General features: G+C 35.0%; 1 protein-coding gene across 1 annotated transcript; it reads right to left on the bottom strand.

Moving 5' to 3' along the window:
• Positions 1–1,893: 1,893 nt before the first annotated feature.
• On the bottom strand, positions 1,894–15,415 carry LOC113234466 (thioredoxin domain-containing protein 9). Its single transcript, XM_026469787.1, has 6 exons — positions 15,272–15,415; positions 13,634–13,711; positions 11,850–11,949; positions 10,860–11,061; positions 6,785–6,920; positions 1,894–4,587 (listed from the first exon to the last, which is right to left on the bottom strand). Exons 2-6 carry the CDS (start codon positions 13,696–13,698, stop codon positions 4,446–4,448), a joined length of 645 nt encoding a protein of 214 aa, XP_026325572.1. The 5' UTR covers positions 13,699–13,711; positions 15,272–15,415; the 3' UTR covers positions 1,894–4,445.
• Positions 15,416–21,194: the final 5,779 nt, after the last annotated feature.

Below are 21,194 nucleotides of genomic sequence, written 5' to 3'. Positions count from 1 at the left end.
GCTAGCCAAATTTCAATCCATTGTCACGCTGGAATAAGGCACGCCACTCTGATCACGTATTTACACGTTACAAGTAGCGTCCGTGTAGTCATCCGAGTGGACTCGGACGCGGTTCTATTTTTCCGAATGGCAAAAACTTAGAAAAATTGGAATTAACGTGACTCTATGAGGATTTAAATGTGTTTTTTACCTTTTTCTTCCACATCTCGAATAAAATTATATTAATCACTCGTATGGTCCGTCTTAAAATTTTATTGTGTCTTGTAATTTTATATTATTTAAAGTTTATTATAATATTTGTGCTAATGTCCCTAAACAAAATGTTTTTTTTTATGCTTGAATAAAGAATTTCATTCTGTTGCTTTGATTTTTGCGAGAACTGATATAGCGAAAACCCGGCTTAGACGTCACGGATAGGAGACTTGAATGTATTATTTTCGGCCATATTGTAAAAATTTTTTAGTAAGTTAAAAATATGATAACATAGAAATTAAAATGAGTTTCTTATAATGTTTGTTTTTTTAACCGACTTCAAAAAGGGAGGAGGTTCTCAAATTTACTGGTTTTTTTTTGTGTGTGCTACTTACTGTTCAATATAGCAGTTTGATTATCACATTAATTGACAGTTATTAACATCATGAAATTCAATTAAAAAATCATTAACCGCCGTTTTTTTAATAATACCAAGTGACGGGACGAACAAGTCGTGCGCCTGTTGGCAAGCGACACGCCTGTCCAAAGCAGTTGCAGTGTCATGCAAATATCTGAGAGGCACTGCGACTGCGCCCGTCACCCTGAACATAAGTTGAGAAGTCTCATTTCCCAGTAATTTCACCAGCATCCATATCCTTCAAAAACACTTATAAGTAAGAAATTATAATGACAGACTAAATTGTGTTTGATGCGCAGATCACACCGCGAACGAAGCTAAGTTAGCTCAGCTCACGTAGCCGGGGCATATTTCCATAGTTCGGTTCAAATCACGAACTAAACTAACCCATCGATCTCGGTCGCTAAGTAAAATATATCGCCCTTCACGTATACGGATAGTGACTTTGGAGTCTAGACTTAATACGTATATTACCTGAGCTAAACTAGCTTAGCTGGCATGGATTTTTTTATTTGTATACACGCTTTTTTCCTCCGACATGGCGGTCGAGCACTTAGTCGGTGAATATGGCTTGTTACTTTTTTATTGTTTATTTTGGTTATACCTTTATGGAGTGTGATCGGGTTCCGTTCGACACGTTTTGGTACCTGCGGAGTTCCACCTCACAAGTTCTTACACTTATTTATACAGTACTCTCCTCATTAACAGTTTTTTTTCTTTTCTTACCTTTGTATTAATAAGCATAAAAAACCATGAGACAATCTATATTTTATTGAAAAAATAAACAGTAAAAAAAATAATTTTCTACACATTATAACGAAATGGGCATGTCCATCCTAAGAAAACGTTCGTACTTTAGGTAAATTCGTTTTTTTGTCAGATTTGTCTTATTTAATGTTGTCGAGTTCTTAGGTGTTCGCGATTGTTACACATAGAAAATGAAACTAGTTTTCCGGATTTAAATCGCGTATATTATGTTTATTTTGTTTTAACCGCCACGGTTGGCTTGACCATGGGACCTGTTAAGGGCCCGAAACGTTGGTTTGTTTGAAAAACATATATACACGATTTAAATCCGGATAAATAGTTTCATTTCCTAATTTAATGTTTTTTTTTTTATTAATTATTATTTCTTTAATTTTGTTTTCCTTGTTAGTGTCATTTTTTTTTGTATCTGTGTTGTCGCGTTGCAATAAATGTCTATTCTATTCTAAATTAACTTCATTAAATGCGATTATTGCTAATCATAGTCGATAGTGGAAAATAAATAACTATAGTTCATGTAAAATACTTATTTATTCAGCTGTTAATTTGTTTAAAAATTCTATTATTAGTAACAAACATCTTGGACCAAAATCTTAAAGGGACTGTTAATCCGATACAAGATGGCGATGTCGGGTATTTAGTACCCATTGGTACACCAGATGTCGCGACGAGTACCAAGTAGCTGTTTCTGTAACTAATTTGTGCAATTTTTTTTTCAACGCACTCACTCATAGCCCCCGCACTAGGATAACCCTGTATCGCGGGTGCCATAGCTCCGAGTGGCACAGGCACAAGGTAATTGTCAAATTATGTCTCAGGGCGACAGGCGCAGTGATAGTGCCCCTCAGATCTTTGCAATTTAAAGCTCTGAGTGGCACTGTAACTGTTATGGCGTGTAGCTTACCTTAAGGTGCACTACTTGTTCGTCCCGTCACTTGATGTTATTAAAAAAAAAGAATTTTGAACTTTTTCAGAGATCTGTGGTATAGAGATAAGCAATCCTCTTGAATTTATTGGTCCATGGTAACAGTAAGGTATTTATTTATTACAATATCTAGCGAAACTAAAGACACAAGTATACGTGCCAGCATTGGGTCTGATCTCGGGGTATCCAACCACATGTTCTTATGCGAAAATAGTACTCAAGTTTAGCGGAATGTCAAAAAAATTGTTGGGTTATGATAACAATGTATGAGCATTGTACCAGACCACACGTACCAGAACTTTTTAACTTGGAAATATGTGCATTGTTATCATAATTCAACATTTTTTTTACCGACTTTAAAAAAGGAGGAGGTTCTCAGTTCGACTGTTTTTTTTTAATGTGTGTTACGCGATTACTCCGGCATTTATGAACCGATTTTTTCGTCTCATTTAAAATCGTCGTAACGACAAACGAATCGCGAAACGACAGTTAATCGTGTCGTTCTATATGTGAACAACTTCATTTAAATATACAAACCACGACATTGTAAACTGCACGACTATCTGTCGTCACGACATAGTGGGAACGCAATCTTAATTGTTTTAGAAATTACAGATCTAAAATAGTTTCAAACATGTAATAGTTTCAAGGCATTTAAACTGAGAATTTAAGGAAGGCATTTAAGGAGAAGGTTTTAATTCAATACAATTGCAAAACAATAGACAAATTGCTAATTTCCGCCATTTTAAATATATATTCAAAGATGGCCTTGATTCTTTTTCGTAGGTCTTAAACAAATTGTTTGAAAGACCACAAAAAACCAAAAGACCAAAAAAACATTCTCGCGACGCGAAGGTTTTTTTTTGTCTCGCATAAAGAGTCGTAAATTTTATACAGACACTTACACCAACTCTACACGGTTCAATTTTGTACAAAAAATCTTGTTCTGCGGTGCCAACATAATATCACCTAGGTATATTTAGGTTGTTCTCACACAGCGACATTTCGACTTTGTATGGAGTAGTTCACATTATCACACGCGGTTATCGCAATTATGCACGATAGCGCTGCGACAGCTGTGTGCAGAGATTAGCAAGCGCCTGGGTTGTAACCCGGCGGTTTGTTAACGCCGGGTTTAAATCGAGTTAAAATCCATTACTTCTCAAAATCGAGGGAAAAAACTGTTGATAACTAAATATTTGTTGTAAATGAAGTTTATTACGTATAAACTTAATGATTATTACAAAATGTTTATTGCTTTCAGATCTAGAGTATTCGATTGCCTTTCTATTTAATCGATTCGCGTGTAAATCGCATTCAAATAATCGATACAAAAAAATCGTTTGATCATATGCACTTGAATCGACCTTCATAGAAATCGAATCGTGCATCCTCAATAGTGAGAATCCACAGGATTGCAAGGTGGGTATTGTGTGGAGTTGTCTCTTTTTCGTCTAAAAAAGATCTTTTCCTTCGAAATTTCTAATGAGTAGAAAAACGGGAGGTAAAACGGACCGCACCTATAACTATGAAACTATTAGTGTCATCTATTACCGACTTACTTATACTTGGTAGTGGCCTCTCTCTCATTTACGGTCAGTGGTCTCGGAGGGGACATCAGCGCACGTTTTTATAAAGGTAAGTTATTTTTAGAGAACTTTGATGTAAAAAAAAAGCAAATTTAGATTAGCCTTTACTTTTATTATGCAACTAATATTCGTTTCTAAGTACTTTTGATTTAAATTAATCTCGCAATATTTAACTATTTACATACCTACTTAAAAGGCAAAATGGAACGGGTAAAATGGACCACGTGGTCCGTTTTGCCATCAAATGTTTTTGTCTGCAATATTATTATCGGATTTTGATATTTCGAATGATTTTTTATTTCAGGTCGTTAACCTATAAAAGAAAGAAAGAAAGTGATGAGGACATGCAAATAAGAAAGTAAGAAATCGCCGTTTCCGCCCACGATTTTGGGCAGAAATTAGTTAAAAATAATAAAACCCACTGCCCATCTCTGGCTGTGTGTGATCTGAATGCGATGGTACGGTGTGAGAACAACCTTAAAGGCCCTTTCCACGTATTGCTGTGTTGTGTGTATATATATATATATATATATATTTATTGTATGTATATGTAAAATCAATCGCTAAGGTCAAGATCCGAGTCGGAGTCATCTCCTCGATCCCGTATGGTCTTCTTCGCCTGGACATTCAGCGCGCGTTGCTTTCTCGCTTCAGCTGGCGGTACCAGAAGGTCGCCAGAATATTCTATTACCTCTGACCTGGAAAATTATCCATAGTTGAACATATATAGTTTTGGTAGCCTTTCGGTGCTGGTGTTTCACCAAGTGTAACTTGAAATTCAGTGTAACGTTCAGAGGGAAATGTAGATCGTGTTTTCAAAACCCATGACTCTACGAGTTATTTGCAAAATACGAACAACCTCTACGGACTATGTTACTATCGTTATAAACAACAAGTTTTATTCCATGACTTTTTAAACGATTTCAAAAAAAAGGAGGGTCTCAATTCGACTGTACGTTTTTTTTTGTATGTAAGTTACGCGACAACTCCGGTTGATGATTCTTTTTTGAGGGTACCTCAGCAGTGGTCCCATTTAAGTTTGAAGAAAATATTCCACCTCTAAGGGTGACAAGCTATGGGATGAATGACATTTGAATTTGAATGACATCATTATTTATTTTTAAAAAACTATACAAGGCATATTTACTTAACGCCCACCAATCTCCAGCGTAGCTGTTTTTGTGTCGAGTTAGCATGTTAGCAGATTAAGTTATAATTTATTTTTCAGTTAATTGTTATTACTGTAATTATGATTGTAAGTTAGTTAAGGGCAATAAATTTAATATTTTATACATTTTAATATATATAATTTGATACAATTTAAAGTTTGGATAAATATAACATACAAAGAAAATAAAAAAAAAGTATTTGTCAATTTTAATTTTCAAAGAGTGGAGTCATTTGCCTGTCAAGTATAAAAAAAAAAAAAAAAAAAAATTGTATATTTGTGACGTCCACTGTGTTCCGTGCCGCACGAATCAACGCCGAATCCACTGAAAATCAGCGTCATACCACACTTTCAGTGAGACGGCAATAGCTGAGTGGATGACGGATTCAGTGGCTGCACAGCACACATCCTGTCTCCCTTATCTTTCTTTCTTCTATTTTTTATGTTTTTGTTTTGTTTGTAAATTGTATGTGTGCTGTGCTTTACATTGAATAAATAATTTCTATTTCTATTTGAGGTCGGTTTCTTTAGTAGTCTGTACTGAGATTATTAGAGTATACACTATTTTGTACCGGGTGTTTTTTTAACTAACCAACTCCAAAATAGGAGAAGGTTCTTAATTTAACGGATTTTTTTTACATATACGTTACAAATTTGTGAACCGATTTTGATGATTCTTTTTTGTTGGAAAGAGGGTACCTCAGTATTGGTCCCATTTAAATGTTAAGAAAATATTCCACCTCTAAGAGTGACAAACTAGGGGATGAATCCGGTTTCGCGCTCTTTCCGGCAACTTCAATAAAACTTGGCAAGTTGATGTAATTCCACAAACTTCTGAGGTCGGTTTTTTAGTACTCTGTACTCAGATTATTAAATGGCTAAAGTATTTAAATACATAATTACATATAGAAACACAACTACAATATTATTTTTTGCGATAATAATTTAAAGCAAAAATTTTAATTTGTTGCCTATTTACTCATATTTCAATAAATAATACGCATATACACATTGACTTACAAATAAATGGACGACGGGTCTAATACAAAAACCACGAAAAAAATGTCCCAAGTCAACCTATTTAAACGTAGTGACATGTAAAGGAATATGAAAAAGCTAAAACGTTGAATTTAAATTGTAATGACATCGAAATACTGTCTAATTTTGCTTGCTTCGCTGTCAGTCGAACAAACGAAGACTATGTGAATGACGCTCTGTATACGATTTTAACGCCCTATAAGTTCGGACACTTTTTAGCGCGGACCCAACGTCCATATAATTGTAAGTCAATGCATATACATAACATTATCAGTTCCGAGAAGTCCCGTAATTTCTAGAAGGGAATGTCCACGTTATTCTTTAGTTTAGCTAAATGAACTCCCTCAATTCCGGTCACTAGTGATTTATTGCACTAGTGATCAAACAATTCAGAACTAATGTTGGCTACATAAATTTAAAACTTTATTATATAACTGCTCTAACAATTCTGTAACTTTACAATTTAATTTGACTACATTTACATTATTTGCTTTGAATAATCACATCCATTTGTTTGTATGTAACATACCACGCAGTAAACGCTTCTGATGCTATGTTATATGTGCGTGCTGTATTTGCCTATTATAGGGTTTACACTCGAGTAATTCCTGCAGTGTTATATTATGTCCATGTTTAATAGTGTATTTCTGTTGGCGAATCTAATAAATAAATAAAGTGTCCAGTCTTACCTGGCCAGTCTCCATTCTAGCATATCTGTGGCAAAATCATCCCTATTCCCAAGCTCAGTGAAGCCAACAATGAAGTCCTTGGTCTTATTGTCCTTCACCAGTGCTATGGTGGGGATCACGCGGATTTTGAGTCGACCTGTGGGATTCAAATAGGGTGTACATGAGTTTGCAGTCTGTGACATGCAATATTGGTAACAACATGGTAACAACAGTAATTATTAATACAAATATTGAACACTTAGAAAAAATTCCTTCGATCCGGCCGGATCCGGAAACCGTGCCTACTAGCTGGGGCTGGTAGCTGTAAAGGTAACTGGGTGACGAAATACTTTCATAGATTTCTCATACATAGCGCTATGGCTAAAAAGTCGTTTACAAACCAAACACAAAGATACGACAACAAACACATAGAAAAATTCGTGAGGTCGGCTGGTTCGTTACGTGGCTTAGTTGGCATAGCGTCTGTCACGGTTTGCTAGAAGACGTCGGTTCGAATCCGGCAGGATAATAATAATAATCTTTATTGCAAAACACACAAAAACAGGTACAGAGATATGCCTAACTCCCAAACTAGGATCCCCTGTACCATGGGTAACTAGGTCTTACGTCCGTCAAGTGTGTTGCCTAAAAATAACAGTAACTTAGTCTGTTTGTTACAATAAGTAAGTATATTACAGTAAGCTTAAACAGAGTACTAAAAATACCGACCTCAAAAGTACGTGGAATTACGTCTATTTGCCAAGTTTTATTGAAATATCCCCTAGTTCGCCACTATACAGGACTTGACATAGGGGATAATAAAATCGGTTCTCACTACTCAAAGTATACTGAGAGAGAAAAACGCCTTGAATTGGAGAATAGCAAAACCAACCATTAAAATAATTGCTCCTTAAGAAAAATTTAGGCGCTATTTATAAAAATGAATGTTCATGCGTAATCAGCTTCCCTTAGAGGTGGATGATTTTATTCAAAATGAAATGGAGGAGGAGGACCACTATGGAAGTACCCTCTTTCCAACAAAAAAAAGAATCATGAAAATCGGTTCACAAATACCAGAGTTATCGCGTAACATACATACAAAAAAAACAGTCGAATTGAGAACCTCCTCCTTTTTTTAAAGTCGGTTAAAAACATTAATGGAAGAACACAATCGATCGAATCGGGAACGAAGGAATTTTTTCTAAGTGTTCGTATTAATAATTTTAAGAAACTAATTTTAATCTAATTTAAAAAACTTTGTATTAATAATTACAACAAACTAGTGAAGTAATTTCATATGAAAAATAATTGAATATCAATTCAATAAAAATTCCTATACAGGGTCATTTGAGAAATACTAACAACTTCACGGTACTAGTACACAACATAAACAAATTTTTTTCAATGGCTTTTTACAAAACATAATAAATTTATCAAATATAAGCTTTTAAGTTTTTGTTTTACTATCTGTATTTGGTAGGAAGTTCAAACGTAGAAGCATCGAGTAAATGACCAGAAATAGAGACGAAATAGTCCATGCGTCTCTGGCAATTTATCAGGCAAATGGGCCTTATATCACTTTTAAATATCAACTCTCGTTTGCGCTGAAATCACAAATTAGAAAGCTGAAGTAGGACAGCGCCAACAACTGACCTGTGTGTATGTGTCCGTATATTCCAAAAATATTCTGTATTTAGTGTGATAAAGATAATATCTCTAACTATGGGGGAGTCTTCCATTTGTTTGTGTGGGAAAAACAGCAAATCATCTAATTACAAAACAAACGGAATCACATTTTATCGTTAAATATGAAATATGTAATTTTTAAATTTTCGTCCATCATAGCAAAGCTCAAGTTAAACTGGTCGATATGAAGTGAAACAATTGATGACACCCGTCAATTGTTTCGAGTTTGGGCTGGTCAATCGGAGCGCAGTTGTCACCGTAATGATTTGGCAGAATAGTTTTAAAACATTGATTGACATTTCGTCTCTATTTCTGGTTATATACTCGACGCGTGCAAGCGTGCTTCCCGGCAACTGCTACTCCACCTCCTGCGTTTTTATAATGTTAGTAATATAATCCTGCGAGGTTGTTAGTATTTTACAAATACACTGTTACGAGTCCCACTGTTGGGCACTGGTCTCCTCTCACAATGAGTGGGCCTGGGCCTAATGAGAATTCTGAACTTCACACACTTGAGATGATTGTGATCAATTTCCGGCAGGGTATACACGCAATTTGTTTGTATACATATTCAGGGTAAAACAGCTTTCATAGAAAAAGCCTTTGTATATCAAGGTGGTCGGTCGATTGTTTAATAAGGTTAACAAACTGTCATATCCACCCCCAAAACAAGGGAATACAGAAGGGTTGTTTCAAGCTGGCTTATAAAACTTAGCTACGAGAAGACTTTAGTAGCAGTAGAGTGCCTTGTGAAAGAGTTCGTCCAGGGAAGTACTGCCACCTTACCTATTTCTGCCGCCAAGCAGTAATGTCTGCATTACTGTGTCCCGGTTTTGAAGGGTAAGGGTGCTGGTGAAATTACAGACACATGGGACTTGTCAACTCATGTCTCAGGGTGACGGGCGCAGTGGCAGTGTCCTTCAGAACTGTTATGGACAGGCGTGTAGCTTACCATCAGGTGTCTCCAGCTATATGACTAACAGAAGTGTTGCAGTATTAGACATACTCTCACAACACACACGAACACACCTACTCAAATATGCTGTTTCTTTTTGGTTTTTGTTTCTGTTTTACTTTTGTCATATGTATGTCATCGATCATCAACTAAAACCCATAGTCTATTTTTTTGAAGACGGAGTAAAATGACAGTTAATTGCGCAAGTGTTGCCCGCTTGCGAGCAGCTAGCAATCGCAGTCGACGAATATTCTATCGAGTATCGAGTGAATATTGGTCACGTTTATAATAATAATAATAATAATAATAATTTATTCGCATTAAGTGTGGTGTACATAGTTGGCTTAATATATAATATTTCTATTAACAGGTTCTCACACTTAGCTAGTAATAGCATGCAAATTTACCTTAAAATGAGTATATCTATCATAATTATTAAAATATCTTATACATTTAAAATAATGAGTCTCAATAATGTCAAATTTAAACAAATACCTAATTATTTTTGTAGTCAAAAAATTCTTCAATTGAGTAAAAACAACAGTTAGACAACCATTTGGATAACCTATTTCGGAACATTGTATTTGGCGTATTTTTTAAATCAATCGGTAGCGAATTATATATTTTGACACACATAGGTAAACAGTTACGACAATACACTTCTATTTTTATGTTGACCGGTACAGTAAGTCTGTCCGGAAACCTCGTGTTATATGTATAAAGGTTCATGTCGTTTGAATAGTGAATAATTTTGCTTTACGATAGAATAAATAGCCGAACTTGTTTCATTTGGATCATCCTCGACCCATTGTTCATCCAATTACTGATAACAAGCTCATTTGAATTGTCAATTTTTGTAAGTTAATACATAGATACACTGTATTTAGACCTATGTTTATGAAATTAACAAAGAGGAGACGATTTTTAAAGTTGTATTCTAATTCAATATCGGATTCTTGTTATTAAAATGTATATGGATAAAAATTGATCTCGATACTAGTAGGCCAACTGTCAAAATAAGAATAAAGAAAACAATAGCGCAATTAGTACTTGGTACTTGGTGTAACGGGCTGGTGTCCGCAACTCGACGACAAGGCGCCTATTAGTAATCATTAGAACATCGTAACATTCACAATGCAGTCATTTTTGGCAAATTTTTATCTCCTTTCACAATCTATCGATAAAACTATCGACAACAACTACATGTTCAAAATTTTATGAAACGTGGCAACCTTACAAATGTCATTTTAATGCGTCTTCCAAAAAAGACAGACTAAAGTATTTGTAATGTAATCGGGTGTTGGAGACCAGGAGACCATAGCACAGGTCTAACCTAGTTTGAGCTCCTGTCTCCTAACCTTTTGCCTATGATTGTTATGGTACCTAGACTACACGATATATAGAAAGTAATCGATTTCTTTATTAAATCACCGGTGTGCTGTTAAAAATCTTTACCAGTAAGGAACGGTGCCCTCTCCGCGTCCAGCTTAACGAAACGTGTTTCAACATGTTTCTGAGCCAAAATCTTAAGGTGCATGTCGACTATCTTGCAGCGCGGTGTATCGTTTTTGTAGAAGTGACAAACAACTCGGTCACTCTTATTGCAAATGCCGAAGAAGTCCTTTTCGCCGTCGATTTCTGTGTATGTGCCGTGGCCCTGGAATTATTTAACCCTTTTACATACTGAAGTAATCTTAATGATTGTTATTTACTGTTGGGTACTTTCGAAAAATTTGAAACACCTGTACGTGTATGCATGTAATTATATAAAACCAATTATATTACATGGTTTTATACGAGGCGAGAATAATCCACAGGGATTGACATCATAACGTGGAGATTGATATCCAAGTGTTACAGGGTTCAAATTAAGAAAAAAAAATAGTATTTTTTTTTAGCATCCTTTTTTTATGATATCAAGTGACGGTAAGAACAACTCATGCGCATGGTGGTAAGCGACACGACCACTTAGTGCTTTAAATTGCAAAGATCGGAGGGGCACTGCCACTGCACCTGTCACCCGGAGACGTAAGTTAACAAGTCACTTAACTCAAGTTACCCTTCAAAACCGGAACGCAGCAATGCTCACATTAATGCTAGATTAAGGTGGCAGTACTTCCCTAGACGACATCTTTCACAAGGAGCCTGGCTGCTAATAAAAACAAATGTCGCATTTCGAGTTCTTAGGTTTTCGCGATTGTTAAACATAGCAAATGAAACTATTTTTTCGGATTTAAATCGCGTATATTTGTTTTTTCAAACACACCAACGTTTCTGGCCCTGTAAAGGGCCAACCAACGTTTCGGGCCCTTTACAGGTCCCATGGTAATGGGCCCGAAACGTTGGTTACGTTGGTGGTAAATAACATATTATACGCGATTTAAATCCGGAAAAATAGTTTCATTTCCTATATGTTGCATTTCCAAAACTCTGTGCGATACTTACATTGGCTAACCACTCTTGCTTTTTCTTAGCGCGCTCTTTCATCTCATTGATACGTTGTTGGCGAATTGCCTCCAAATCACTGCTATCCAGCTGATCCAGTCTGTAATTAAAAACACCATGAGTATTACCAGGTTTACATAGAGGCAAGCAAAATGGACTACATATAATAATAATAATAATAATAATAACGCACACACTCAACATAGCCCCGCACTAGGGAAACCCTGTGTCGCGGGTGCCATGGACACACATAGACAACCACAAATTACACCCAAACTCACGAGAGAAATAAATGTAGGTCATACAAATATTTCTCCCGGCCCGGGAATCGAACCTGGGACCTCTGCGTGGCAGTCCGGCATGGTAACCGTTCGGCCACGGAGGCAGTTAACATAACTTCTAGCTACATACCTTACCTATTTCTGCTGCTACTGCGTTCCGGTTTCGAAGGGTAAGGGTGCTGGTGAATTACAGGCATATGGGCGTTGTAAACTTGTCTCAGGGTGACGGGCGCAGTGGCAGTGCCCCTCAGATCTTTGTGATTTAAAGCTCTGAGTGGCACTGCAACTGTTATGGACAGGCGTGTTGCTTATCATCCGGCACACCACTTGTTCGTCCCATCACTTCATATTATAAAAAAAAATTCAAGTCTAATTTAATTACTAACGAAATAAAAGAGATTAGATTTGAATTCAAATAAAATAATAGAAAATAGTATATAATAATAAAGTCAAGTCTACATCAACAACGTTATGTTTAAAAATAAAGTTAAGTCTTCAGTAACAAAATTGAAGTATTCCTTTCCTCGTATTTAAAATAAACTAATAGCAACAACATTAAAGTTTTTTTTTATAACATCTGGTGACGGGACAAACAAGTTGTGCACGGTAAGCTGCACCCCTGTCCATAACAGTGCAACTCAGAGCTTTAAATTGCGAAGGAAGCGGGGTACTATCACTGTGCCCATGACACTGAGACATAAGTTGACAAGTCCCATGTGTCTGTAATTTCACCAGCACCCTTACCCTTCAAAACCGGAACACAGTAATGCCGACATTACCGCTTGGCGGAAATAGGTAAGCAGTGGCAGTAGTTCCCTTGACGAACTCTTTCACAAGGAGCTTCTCTACTGCTTCTTAAATTTTTATTGAATTGATATTCAACTGCCTCCGTGGCCGAACGGTTACCATACCGGACTGCCACGCAGAGGTCCCCGGGTTCGATTCCCGGGCCGGGAGAAATATTTGTATGGCCTACATTTATTTCTCTCGTGAGTTTGGGTGTAATTTGTGGTTGTCTATGTGTGTGTCCATGGCACCCGCGACACAGGGTTTCCCTAGTGTGGGGCTATGTTGAGTGTGTGCGTTATTATTTATTATTTATTATAATTTTTTGTGAAATTACTAATTATATAATACTAATTAATTACATCAAAATTTAAAACACAGTGAATAGCGACATCTCTTGCCAGGGCCGGTAGCTGTAAAGGTATCTAACTGGGTGATAAAACTTTCAAAGATTTCTCATAGATGGCGCTACGACTAAAAAGTTATTGAAAAACCAAATACAAAGACACTACAACAAGCACAGAAAAATTCGTGGGGTCCGCTGGTTCGTTCCGTTGCTTAGTTGGTATAGCGTCTGGCACGGTATGCTAGAGACGTCGGTTCGAATCCGGCCGGATCGAAGGAATTTTTTCTGAGTGTTCGATCTTTGTATTAATAATTATAACAAACTAGCTCTATTGCTACTAAAATATTTCAAAAAGTATTTATTACAGATACCTCTCAATTTCATTGTCCAACTGCTTCTCCACAGTTTTAGCAATATTCTGAATTACTTCTTCCATTTTTATGGTTTCACTGAAAACATAGAGTTTTATAAAATATAGAAACAGATTTCGTAACTCGCTGGGTGTCTAATAAGCGCACAGACAAACGGCCAGCTCGGCCATCGCCAAATTCGCGCCGCGACTCCAAAAACCAGTGGATTTTTAGATTATATTTATTATAACTATTACAAATACAGGCAACATTATTTCATTTATCATTTTTATACTACAGCCAACCTTTTTTTTTTGTCTTTTTCATTTCATGTAATATCCAAGCAAAAAGTTTTAATGGTTAAAAAAATATTAATCTTTACATAAGTTTTTTTTTTAGATAACTAAAAGTTTGTATATGTCACATTCAGCTTCTAATGATGACCAGAGTTCAGCCTTTAGAAGTTTACAACTTTAATAATTCATCAGATGTACAAAAATATTCAGTAAAACGCTCTAAACGATGACTACTCTGTGCAAAACGCTAGAGCCCAGGTTAACTTACTATATACAGATCTAAAAAGTGTCAGATAGTACAACATAAACTTAATAGTTTAGTTTTGGTAAGTGTATTATGTTTTGTAAAAAGTCTTAGAACAAAAGTTATTGCTTATGATGTTAGTAATATAGTCCTGAAAAATGGTTAGTATTTTACAAATACTGAGTATATAATCAGAAATAGAGACAAAATAATGCTATCCATCCCTGGCAACGCATCAGGCAAATGGGCCTTATATCACTTTTAAACATTAACTCTCGTATGCACAGAAATCACAAATTAGAATGCTGAAATAAACCAGTGCCAACAACTGACCTGTGTGTACATCTCCATATATTCCAAAAATATACTGTTTTTATTGTAATAAAGATAATATCTCTAACTATGGGGGCTGTTCCATTCGGTGGTGTGGGAAAAACAGCAAAATATCTAATTACAAAACAAACTGAATCACATTTCATCAGTAATTAAATACATAACTTTGCAATTTTCGTCCATTATAGCAAAGCTCATGTTAAACTGGTTGATTTGAAGTGAAACAATTGACGACACCCGTCAATTGCTTCGAATTTGGGCTGGCCAATCGGAGCACGGTTGTTATTTTAATGATTTGGCAGAATAGTTTGCAAACAAATTAAATGATATTTCGTCTCTATTTCTGGTTACATACTCGATGTGTTTGATGATTATAGATATATATACGAGAGTGCGACAATTTGTAACATTAAAATATTTAGCCAAAAGGTTGAGAAAGCAGAATTACGGATTTTATTTGGAAGAGGCGCGGAATTTTGATGAAAAAGGATGTGGTAGGTTGGGTTACATTATATTATTATTTTCGATAAATGAGGCCAGTATATTATAAACATCTTTGTTGCATAAATATATAGAGTCTTTATGTAGGAGGCGTACAGCAAGTTATGATCTATTAAAACATACGCTATTAGAAATAGTGTTAATTCATTTATTTACTAAAGTATTAATGTAATAACAAGTATTAATGCATTTATTTAAAATTTCTATAAAACTAGCGTACGATGACCTCATTTCAAATTGAAAGCACCGTATGAATATGGATTCAACGAATATAAAGAAACTTACGGTCGAAATAAAAAAACTAACACGCAAAGTGGTAAATCACAATGTAAATATGTTGCACGTACAATTTTATTCAACAATTTCACATTAAAAACAGTTTTTTTAGTAAAACAAACTTATATGTATTTGTATTTACTTCACGGCCTTTTGACATTGACGCGATGTGTGTTTGAAAGATGAGATGAATTACTACTGGCAGAATAATTATTACCACTTTTTTCCACTCCGATGAAATAGTAGAAACTTAAAATTAAAAATGCTATTTCCGAACACAGACCTTCCAACGAATGTATCACAGATCTAATACAAAAACCACGAAAAAAATGTCCAGAGTTAAAAACGTAGTGATATCTATAGAAACATAGATAAACTAAAATATTAATTTCAAATTGAACATTATTGCTGTCTGCTTAATTTTGCTTGCAACAATTTAAAGTCCCTTAAAATCTTAAAATTCATCAAAATTTAGAATCTATTCTAGTGAAGACTACTTGAACACAAGTACAATGGAGTAGCCTTTATTGTCAATATTAAATAATTTATTTTACGATAAAATTATGTACACTTTTGTTATTTATAATAATTTTTATAATTATAAATGTGAAAATAATTGTGTCTTTGTATTTGTTACCTAATTTATGCTTTGAATTTTCAGATTCCAACTAAAAATTGCATAATCCTGAAAACCGATTTATAATAAAACTGAGCTTGCAGGGAATTTCCGATGCTTATCACAATTAAGTTTAACTTAGCGTAGGTTTTCTTTGCAATATTCCTAAAAAAAAGGGATTCAGAAAATTCGACAATCGTTATTTCGGGCAAATGTATTTTCGGACTTTTGATAAGTATAACCCTAAGCCACATAAAGAGTACAACAATATTTTATTTACGTTTGTTCTAAATATTTCAATCGCTTGTGGTTAGAATAATTAAAATTAACGTAATGGCTTTCTTTCTGTCTTTTGCGCTTGCAAGTGTGGTATAAAATAAGGACAGTTTGCTATTATTTGATTCTTTTGATTGTTTTTGTAACTTATATTTACTATTAATTAATTTATATATAAATTAAATATTTTATATCACTTTTTAATGATAATGATAACACAATAAACTACTTAATGCAAATATGATACACCATCCTTTTTTACACACTTTACTTAATGCATGATTGACCAGCACGTTGTCGATCGACCAAACGAAGACTAACGCGCCATTGATGCCGTTTTGATACGGTCACTTTTCATACAAACCATTGTTTATCTAAAAAATTGGATAATAACCAAAATTATAATCCAAAACATATCAATTCACTAAGGCTCGTTAGAAAAAAAGTAAGAATATCGTCTATCAATCATCGACGAAATTGTAAAGACAGGAGTCTTTTATATGCTTTCCCACAAAATCGGCAATACTAAAAACAACCCTAGTTGTTGTGACGCGGAAAATAATGTATTTAGTTCAGTTAATTGTTTCGACAAAGAACATAATAATCAGTACAGAGTACCAAAAAAACCGACCTCAAAATTTTATTGAAATCGGGTACCTACCGAAAAGTGCACGAAAATAGATTCATCCCCTAGTTTGCTACCCTTAGAAGTGAAATATTTTCGTCAAATTTAAATGGGACCGCTATATTATAAGAAGGTACCTCACCTACTTTCCAAAAAAAAAATCGTCAAAATTGGTTCACAAATTATTTATTGGGTTATCGCCATTGACTTACAAATAAATGGACGACTGGTCTAATACAAAAGCCACGAAAAAAATGTCCCAAGTCAACCTATTCGAAATTTAAATTGTAATGTCATCGCAGTATCGCGCTGTCAGTAGAACAAATGAAGACTAAAGCGGAGTGTCGCGCTCTGTATACGATTTTAGCGCCTTACAAGTGCGAACACTTTTTAGCGCGGACCCGACGTCCATATAATTGTAAGTCAATGGTTATCGCGTAACATACATACAAAAAAAGAAAAGAAAAAGTACAAATGAATTGTGGACTTTCTCCTTTTTTTGAAGTCGATTAAAAAACTTAAATCAAATTCAAAACACAGACAACCCACATTCCTTCTAGTGTCAGCAAAACGGTTTTCCAACAGAAATAATAGACTTAGAATATCATTGGCAATGGAAACTACTTTTTGGGATCTAGATCGCGTATATTTGTTTTTCAATCGGCAAATGGTATTCTTTACGCTTATTACAGGTACTTAGAACGTATAGTAGTTCTTTAATAAATTAAAATAGCAATAGCAATGTCGAAATTTGTCACTACTAATGACAGTTCGATTTTGACAGTAAGTTGATCTGTTTTTGACACTAGTAGGTTACGTTTTTGTTGTTTCACGTTTTTTATGCAAAAAAAAATACGAATAAACAATAAATAAACGTTAATACGAATGAATTGATTAATTATTCAGTAACAGTGATATTAAAAGTGTTGTGATAATTTTTCCTATAAGAAGATTATCGAAAATGCTTCTTAATTGTTAAAATTAGAACTCTACTGGAATTTTAGTGAGTATGCTTGTAGCGTAGGCCTAATATGTTTATTCGTATCTAAAAATAGTTACTAGTATTCTATTATCGTTCTTAAAATACTATGAGTCCAAGGTTCATGGCCGCGAAATCGGACTTCGTACTAGACCTCCTTCGTGTTAAGTAACATTAATAAAAATATAGCACCTCGTTTGTTGTTTAATATGGACTTGTACGAAACGTGGGAAGTTCTAGATTTCGTTTTTCAATTTCGCGATGCATTTTCGGTTCTTTTTTTAAATTGTTTTTATTTAAATTTTGCTGAAATTTTTTGAAAAATTGCTACATGACTTAAAAAACAGCCATCGGCAGTAACTGTATGCGCTCCCAATACTGTGCACCTTACGGTAATTTTAACAAGGTTGTTTTCTTATTTGTTTGAAAATTTAAATAGTTTTGTCACTGCGTGTTGGAATAAATTAAGAACAAATGTAGCGTTGGCAATGCACAATTGCAAATGTAATAATATCTATTTGCCAAGTTTTATTGAAATTAGTTACCGGAAAGTGAGTGAAACCATGATTCATCCCTAATTTGCCACCCTGGGAGGTGGAATATTTTCTTCAAGTTCAAATGGGACCAATACTGAGGTACCCTCTTTCCAACAAAAAAGAATCATCAAAATCGGTTCACAAATGTTCGACTGACAGCGAAGCAAGCAAAATTAGACTGTATTGCAATGACATTACAATTTAAATTCAACGTTTTAGCTTTTTCATACTCCTTTACATGTCACTACGTTTAAATAGGTTGACTTGGGACCTTTTTTCGTGGTTTTCAGTATTAGACCCGTCGTCCATTTATTTGTAAGTCAATGTTTCTAGCCCACAAAATTTGGCAAAAATGAAAACAAAACAAGTTGTCATTACCATGATAAGAATGTATTTAGTTCTGAAGTTGTTTTGATAAAGAACACAAAAAGCCTTAAATCAAATTCAAAACAATCACAGATAACCTACATGCCAGGTGTGTCACCAAACCTGTTTTCCAACAAAAAAATACAGTCAACTTGAGAATCGCCTTCTTTTTTTCATGTCGGTTAAAAATAATCATAAATTTCTTTAGTTTTTCCGAGGCTCTAGCAGTACGCAACATGCGACAATTAAATTGATCCTTTAATGTGATCACGAATGATAACATCCTGTAGTTAAAACACGTGGAGTTGCAGAACTGTGGATTTTGCAGCCGAGGCCATGGAACCCGTAAAGAGCCCAAATATATATGGTTTATATCCCTAAAAGTATTTTCATTTCCATTTCGTACAATTTAATTTTTTTTCTTTTTAATTTTATTATTTAGACTCCACCTGCAATAAATTCTTGAACCACAAACAGAACCGTACTATACTTAATGATATTTATTTATTTAAAGCCTTTATTCCTGATTAATGACCAAGAATAAACTTTTTTTTATAATGCCTTTTGCAACATGTGATCGGTCCATGGACCTTGAGCGGCTGTTTTGTTATGATCTATTTGGTGTGCTAGGCTCGCCCGCCCTGTGTTAGGCTGCCTTCATCATATCAAATTCTTCTTTCTTTAGAATAAACTTAATACTAAATTATTTAATCTAGATATTTTATGACGTGTTTATTTTATAGGAAATGAAACTATTTTTCCAGATTTAAATCGCGTGTATTTGTTTTTTCAAACAAACCGACGTTTCTGGCCCTTTACAGGTCCCATGGTCACGGTTGACTGAAAAATAGTTTCATTTCCTATGTGTAACAATCGCGAAAACCTAAGAACTTGATAAATTTACACAGTTAAAGTTTTTTACAGACATCTAAACAATTTTCTACTTGCCAAATATACTGATATTTGTGTAAAGACTTACAAAAACTTTTGTCTCATTTTGAGGTAAGTAGATATCTTTCAATTGTTTCTTACAATATTCTAATGACGCTTTTATGGACTTGTAGAGAATCAAATTGTACATTTAGCATTAGTATAATTTAGAATTTCACACATTTTGAGTTACAACACTATTGCAATAGCAGTGCGATATCTGTATTCCATTGTATGAAATGAAAATTAAACTTACGGATTTAAATCATATATATTTGGGCTCTTTATGGAAAGGATGGATCCAATAACCTCTTCCAGATATTTCCATTTTTTCCTATCTCTTGCTATTTGCGTCCACACTCCTCCAGCAACGTATTTCAAATCATCTTCCCATTCTTGGGTAGCATTCTGTGATATCTTTTTTCCATTTACTAGTTTTTTCTCTCATCATGTGTCCTGCTCAATGCTATCCATACTTAATATGGTTTGGAATGAATATTATTATTATTATTAGAGTGGCTTCATTCAGGGCCTATGCATCCCGTTATCACTGCGACCATTGACTGATCTATTGTGATCACCACTAATTAAAGTGCAGAGCCAAGCTCGACAGCATTGAGGAACTGAAGGACTTTACTGGCTCCGACAGATTTAATGTCCTGTAACTTCGTACGACCATTCATCCATCAGGTGGACCATTGGGTGAGTAGATGAACAGGAGTTTCATCCGCCTTGTGGCAGAGTCTACATTCTCTATTCTCTCTCTGCCTAATATTTGACATGTGCTTGTGTAATCCACAATGCCCTGTTAAGGCTCTAGTTAAAATTCTTATGCCATTCCTGTCCAATAACAGAGATTCTCTACAGTGTTTGTCTCGGGAGAGGTGTGTTCTCATTTAGCAGAGTGAGCTTTGCCATGCTGTAACCTACCCCTATAAAGGGTTCGGGTCCAATAAATGTTTCCCTAACACTAGCCTTTGCCAGTTCTTCCGCTAACTCATTACCCTCGAAGTCAGAATGGCCTGGAACTCAGCGTAATACTTTGTAATACCAGTTTTAGGACTTTGTAGGACCAGTGTAATACTTTCCCCGAGAGTATTCAGTATATTTACACAGTTGGAATGAAGATACCAATGGTACTTATTCAGTATTATTGAGTACAGTAGCAGAGAAATGTCACAACATTCATTCTAAACTTAGAATTCTGATTTAAGGAAGTTGTTTACGTAAATGGTTATTATTAGTAAATGACATTGATAAATTGAACTATATTTAGGTATATTGAAATTGATTAATTGGCCAATTAGTTGTCTATGATTTTGCGCATTAGACATGTGGCACTCCATTGGGTCAGTGCAATGTTAGAGAGGGCACATTTGGACTAGTAAATACATTATATTTGTAAAAAAGTACTGAAAAAATCGATCTTAAATCGTCTACTTGCCAAGTTTCACTAAAATTGGTTACCGGAAAGTGCGCGAACCCGGATTCATCCCTTAGTTTGCCACCCTTAGAAGTGGAATATTTTCTTCGAATTTAAATGGAACCACTGTTGAGGTAACCTCTTTCCAACAAAGAAAGAATCATCAAAATCGGTTCACAAA

The sequence above is a fragment of the Hyposmocoma kahamanoa genome, unplaced genomic scaffold (genome assembly GCF_003589595.1).
Source record: "Hyposmocoma kahamanoa isolate Upper Pololo Valley unplaced genomic scaffold, ASM358959v1 84, whole genome shotgun sequence".
Classification (NCBI taxonomy): domain Eukaryota; kingdom Metazoa; phylum Arthropoda; class Insecta; order Lepidoptera; family Cosmopterigidae; genus Hyposmocoma; species Hyposmocoma kahamanoa.
The sequence above is the reverse complement of the archived record's forward strand: the minus strand, read 5'-3'. Positions and strand labels throughout refer to the sequence as shown.

Excerpts from the sequence above, each read along its gene's own strand:
- LOC113234466 (XM_026469787.1), bottom strand. The coding sequence starts at position 13,698 with ATGGAAGAAGTAATTCAGAATATTGCTAAAACTGTGGAGAAGCAGTTG. Across the intron at positions 11,950-13,633 it reads TTGGACAATGAAATTGAGAG|ACTGGATCAGCTGGATAGCA; the intron begins GTATCTGTAATA and ends TTTTAATTACAG. Across the intron at positions 11,062-11,849 it reads AGCAAGAGTGGTTAGCCAAT|GGCCACGGCACATACACAGA; the intron begins GTAAGTATCGCA and ends AAATAATTCCAG.